Below are 6,271 nucleotides of genomic sequence, written 5' to 3'. Positions count from 1 at the left end.
AATATATTCAGATTTTCAATATATAACATTTTCTTATAAAACAATATATATATTTATATATATATATATATATAACACATTTACAATGCATGCAGCACCATGTCTTTATAATACTGGTGTTGACAGAATTCAATAGCTCAATTAAGTGCCACCTCCAGGATAATATTTACAATACAGTAATTTACTGCAATAACCGAGGCTTGAAGTTCCATAAAAAGAGAAACAAAACAGCTCTGCCAATACCGACGACATGAATCGATCTTCCCAAGACGTCTGAAATGTCACTTCCTTACTTCCGACTCCTCATCTGCTGATGGGGAATCGGATCAGTCCATCTTGCACTGTTGCATCCCTCTGGGTGGATCACTTTTCCAGGAATCATGTCTATCCTTCCGGGTGCTGTTTGTGTCAGCAACTTTGGCAGGAAAGAATGACTTAGTTGGGTGTCTGATGTGTATGTGTCAGCATCTCAGGTGTATGCAAGGCTGGTGTTTGTCAGTGTATGTGACTGATTTGTTGGTTTGCTGGGTGTGTGTCTTGTGTTGTTAGTGTGTGAGTGTGTATATCTGTCTCTGTGTGTGTCCACGTATTTGTGTCAGCGTCTCTGACAGGTGTGTAGGTTCCGGGCTGCTGTCCTGCTGACACTGTGGTCTCGCTCTCCTTTCTCTGGTCGGCAGGCCATGCCTTCGCCACAGTCGCAGCGCTGGAACAGCTCCAAGCCGTGAGTGCCTTTCCTGCGGTGACGTGTACACACCTGGCCCTCCGTCAGCACGGGCTTACAGATGCGAGACCAGAAGTGTCTGGCGCAGCAAAGACCCTCAGAGCAGTCTGCAGATCTCAGGCATGTGTCCCCTTCCTGGCCTGGAGATAGAAGTAAGAGAGTGATGAGAATGTGGCACATGACACAGAATTCACTGAAAACATCTTGAACCCAATAAAGAATTATGATTCTCCACAGGACACTCACCTTTCGAAGCAGTAGGCTGATGGCTGTTGGGAGGCTTCTTGGCGGGATGCTCAATGGTGTTGTTGTGTTTATGCGAGCCAATGACGATAGATGCATCTGTACCATCTATGTCATTCGCCTGGCACACACCTGGAAAGGTGAAGAGAAACAAATGCATTAAGGGTTTGTTTTCACCACAGCAGATAATAAATACATCTCTTGCACACTCAGGAGTTAATGATTAAGCATGCAGATGTGCAAGACAGAACGACTACAAGAAGCTATAAAAATATCATCCAAGACCTGGTGAACCATAAATGTCATTATTTATTTATTTTTATTATTTATGAGATGCCTCTGCTCACCGTTGCTGCAGCGGTTTCCTGCACAACACATGGAGTCCCGTGCGCACCGCTTCCGGCTCTTACGGCAGGGCATGCAGGCGCCTCGGGCATCGTTGCAAAATTCATCAGCTACACAGTCTTCATCCTCCGTGCACACACCTGACTGCTATAGTTTGAAAACAAAAGAAGCGTGTCAAACAAGCGTCGAGGTAAATGTAAAACTTACTCAAGCGCAACTTCTACCATTGCGCACAGAGGCGACTTTTACGCACGGGATTTACCTGCAAGGTGTCCACGGGTAATTTGTGTCCCATTCCTCCGGAGGGAGAGGTGCGCGGACTCGGACTGACAGTGTCGGAGCCTTTGCTCCCCGAAGCACCGGGCAAGTTCTTGATGGCGTTGGAGTTCATGAGGACTGTCCCCGCGTAAACGTCCCCGAGGTATCTTAACAGCGTGAGATACACAGCCAAGAAGCGATGCGCTGACGGAATCTGCATGATTCTCCTCTTTTATCTGCAAACACACGGAGAAAAAAATCCCTGCAGAAGTGACTGAAATGAAGTCCAAAAGCGGGCCTTGAATCCTGAATCCCAAAAGTTTCCAGAGAAGTTTCGGCACGCTACTCTCGAAGCTTCTTGACTCGCAGTCCTGGGATGATCTCTTTATACATGTGGACCTGTTTGTCTTCCCGCCCCTCGCTGTGCACAACAAAGGCGGAGGGGTGGAATTTCAAAGAGAGCCCCACTGTACGGAAATGGCCATCTATTCTCCGTGCACAGGACTGCGTTTCACAATGTTTGTGTAATGATAATGACCTGCGAGGTCTGAATGCGCATCACTCAGTGACGCACCAGGGAAATAAAGTTTATCCACAGCGCTTAATGAATGAAGTTTATACAAAAACACTTTTTTAATGAAAAAATAGAGCCGATGCTTTATTTACTTTTGTCTGATGTCAAGGTCTGCAAGTTGCTTTGTTTCAACAATTTGTGGGAAACTCTTCTAATAGATATATTACAGTGTGTTTTAAAGAAGTATTTTCCCATTAAACGGATCAGAATTCTTTCGCTTTCCCAAAAATATTGATTCTGACTGTTTCTCATTTGTTCATATACTTTATTTAGTATTTGATTGATTTGATTTGAAGTGTTGGCTTCATGGTACAAACACTGCAGCACGTTTTACCTGGTAAATGATTAACTTTAGAACCTCACTTGTTCCTCACAATGTAGGATTTCGTGTCTCTTTCGTCATGAACTCCGTTAAAAGCTGCTTGGTTATTCCAGCTCCTCTCCACATACAAGGAGGCGAACTGCCCTTTGGCTGTGTGTGAAGACGTGATTGAAGTCACTTGCGTCGATTAACCACTTCATTTGATCCTTCTGATTGCAAAGGGGTGCAATTATCCTCCAAAGTGTGCTTGATTACACTAGTGGCGGACATCAATGTGTAGGATATGCAGACCATTAAGGGGTGTGAAAAGTTTACAGAATTAATGGACTTCCGTGGAGAGGCCTTTCAGGGCTGACTGGCACTTTGAGATTAAAGGCGGCTCTGATCTGCGCGCTGCTCTCTGACCCCTTTAGGCTTCTCCAAACAAAGTGTCCCGAAACTCTCCAGTCAACTTTTCTCTTCATGTTCTGTTTCTTAATTTCCTTCTGATAAGTGACATTATGTGAGTGTCTGATCTGCTGACAAAAGCTCGCAGGTGCACAAGATGTAAACGAGCACTAAGCTTCTCTGCTTAGACATCTTGGCACTTGGACGTCATCTGCTGGTCACGCAGTCTGTGGGAACGTGTGTGTGAGGGATGCGCCGTGGACACCTGACAGACACACTGTGGCACTGTGCGCGTTTGAATTGCAGTATATCTTTTGAAGTGGAGCTTTTATCTCCACTTTACTAAATGTCAGTGCTGCTAAGGTGAGCGCCTTTGATGCACTTTGATCCCCTTTGATCTCGCTGAAGTGTCACCCTGTTGTTACGGCTGAAGCCAGTCCCCTGTCCCCCCAAACAGATCTGTTGTGCGAATAACACCGAGACCAGAGAAGCTGAATCATCTGCACTTAAAACTAAGTGGTTGACATTAACTCTCAGGACTGATGATTAGATCTCAGGCAACCTTAAAAACCAGTTCACATCAGACTGGGGCCAGTTGGCTCCTGAGAGAGATTCTGTCTTACTTGCAGCTCCCTCCTGTGGCGGCAAACTGTAAAAATCTCTTCCCATCAATCATGCTGAGCTGTTTTTGCAAATAACTAAGAGACAAACACCACTCAAAAGTATTGTTTTTACTCTATAATTTTAAAAATCTTACATGTGGCACTCTGCAAAATCAATGTACAGCAGAAGAAACAACATAACACAAGGCAAACATCGGGTAACATCGCAGAAGGCAAGATCAATATATGACTCAGAAACCAGTGGTTTGTAAAGTGATGGCATACATAAGGCTCTCTGATGAACATAACCTGCCCTCAATACAGCAAAATACTTATGGTATGCCTACAGGAGTAAGATTTCTTCTCAGTTTAGCTCTCCATCGATGATTTATGTGATATAAATGTAAGCGTGTCAGTCGGTTTGGCTTCCTGGGAACAAAATGAGAATTTGAATGATGATCAATGCTATCATACCATCAAAGATTGTCAACAAGAATATTGTTTTTTATGAAATGTTCAAAACTGCAAATCATTCCTGCCATCTCTTAACGCTCAGATGTCCAGTGACGACTGGTCCATCTAAGCTTTGATTTATTGGCCAGTTGTGGTGGACTTCATGAGCTCATAATAGATATGTGGAGAAAAGCATGTCATTGCAGTCGTATCAGGTATGATAGATTGTATCTTAAATGTTCCTGTGAGATAAATCAAAGGGGAAAACAGGAAATTCATTTCATATACAGCTTTGTCAGCCATCAAATGACTAGAAATTCTCTTTCAACAGTGATTAATGTGTTTATTAGATATAACAAAGGATGAGAAGCAGCCATCTAAAAGGACACATACGTTTTTTTGAGGTGTATATGTGTTCATGCAGCATTGAAAAGGACTTGTTATGTTGATGTTAATTTTGGATGCCATTGATTTAAGGCACTTACAATTCTTCTGATTTTATGCTCTGACTTTTGGACATGAGAGATGATGAGCCGGGTGAAAGATCATGGTGCTGAGTTGTGAGTTTCTCAAAATGGAATCTCCTTTTTTTTTACTTTCACCGTAGGGAGACATTTCAAAGTTCAATAATAAAATGATGTTAGAGGTCCAATTTGTAAGAATTCACAACTCATCAATCACTGATGCTTTGGGATGGCAGCCGACCTGACCCGACTTCGTCAAATATTGATGCTTTGAGACCCCAAAGCGTCAATATTGGACGAGTTGCGAAAATCAAAGCGTCAGAATTTGACGAGTTGGGAATGAGACTCAAAAGTCAACATTCTTACAAACTGGATCTTAAAGTCAAGATAGTTTTGAGCTCTGTGAGCGTGGTAAATGTTGCCTCCAAAGAAGAGGATCGGATGAACTCAACATGGTTAAAACCTGTTTAAAAACCTCATGAATACCACTTAGCACATTGTAACATGGTGTCAAATGAAACCAAACAAATTTTCACTCAAGTTTACAAATTGACACAATTTTCCAAATTTCTAAAGAAGGAAGTCAAGTACGTTACAAAGAAATCAAGCACAAAAAAATCACTTTACAAAAACAATAACCAGTACTGTCATCTCACCAACGCTTATTATAATTTATCAATAACAGCACCAAAGACATTGAAACCATGTTCACAGTTGTGTCAGAAGAGCTATACAGTAGCAAACAGAGGATGAGGCATTTGGGTGATTTGAAAATTAAGAGCAGAGAAGCATTTCAATGTGTGATTAAAAGCATTTTAAAGAACAAAAAACGAGTGTGACTTCATTTACTGAAGCTTAAAATGAGCTTTAACTGCGGATTTTCTCAGTTAATGGTCTTAAGTGCATAATGACACATTGCTTCATGGAAATACTAGCTGACATTTCATGTGTGTCGGTGTGTGATCCGTTAGATTTTAAGCAGGGCACTTACTGCAAAAGAGTCGCGTCTCTTTCCACTGAATGCACAGTGTTTGTGCTTTTCAAGGTCACCGTATATAAAGTGTACTAAGTATTTGAATTAGCCCAGTTGTGTTCATGTGTGAGAATGTGACTTGTAAATTCAAATACTCATGTACCGTACATGCTGTATGTCATATGAATGTTAAATAAGAAGAAAAGTCTGTGACATTCAGGTTAGTCTTGAGCACTTGATACCAGTTTAACTTGCAAACTGTAGTATGTAGATCTCTGGAGAGTATCAGAGATTGCAGCAAGCAGCCGCATGTCAAAACCCAGGGAGCAACTGCGGTGACATCTCTCAAAGTCCATCAAATATTGCGGAGAAACAAACAAAGATAATCAATCATCAGCCTCCTCTCTTTGAGTGGTCCATCACCACATTTCTCTTATTTATCCTATTAAACATTCATCTCTCCCTGTTACATGGGCAAACCTGGCTCCATTATCAGCCTCTGTTTGTGTGTGTATATGTGTGTATCCCTGCACTTTCTTCCCCTTGCCTTTAGAGCCGAGTGTAAGACAACACTGACGAAGTGCTACAGCAGTCCCATTATAAATGCTTGATCCAGAGCCACAGTGAAATAAAGGCATATCGGTGACCCAGAGGGTTTGCCATCCATCCATTTATCTTCTTTTCCATATGCTCGCTTTCCTTTTTTTTTTTAAAGCAGTTTTTTTTTTTTTTTTACAACACAGCCATGTCCTCATGATAGCCAGCAAAAGAAGAGTTTCTTTTGGTTTCAAGGGGGAGAGGAGGACTTCAAAAATCAACGTCCCAGCCGGAGTTGTCATCGGGAGGCGGGTCCTCGTTGTCCTCTGGGAAGCTGTCGAAGTTACTTGTGTCGACTGCTGATGTGACCTGGTAGAGAGACAGAAGAATTG

The 6,271-nt window shown here is 42.3% G+C and overlaps 2 protein-coding genes across 2 annotated transcripts in view; both read right to left on the bottom strand.

Moving 5' to 3' along the window:
* Nucleotides 1–595: 595 nt before the first annotated feature.
* LOC141008893 (dickkopf-related protein 1-like) lies at nt 596–3,758 on the bottom strand. Its single transcript, XM_073481248.1, is given in 5 exon segments — nt 596–861; nt 968–1,096; nt 1,312–1,456; nt 1,572–1,803; nt 3,745–3,758. Coding segments are annotated over 5 exon segments (786 nt in total).
* Nucleotides 3,759–4,271: 513 nt separating this feature from the next.
* LOC141008892 (cGMP-dependent protein kinase 1-like) overlaps nt 4,272–6,271 on the bottom strand; it is a 94,526-nt gene continuing 92,526 nt past the window's right edge. Inside the window, exon 18 of the mRNA XM_073481247.1 lies at nt 4,272–6,248. Coding sequence (XP_073337348.1) covers nt 6,150–6,248 — 99 coding nt within the window. The 3' untranslated portion in view covers nt 4,272–6,149. The remainder of the gene's footprint in view (nt 6,249–6,271) is intronic.

Source organism: Pagrus major, chromosome 15, assembly GCF_040436345.1.
Source record: "Pagrus major chromosome 15, Pma_NU_1.0".
Lineage (NCBI taxonomy): Eukaryota > Metazoa > Chordata > Actinopteri > Spariformes > Sparidae > Pagrus > Pagrus major.
The sequence above is the reverse complement of the archived record's forward strand: the minus strand, read 5'-3'. Positions and strand labels throughout refer to the sequence as shown.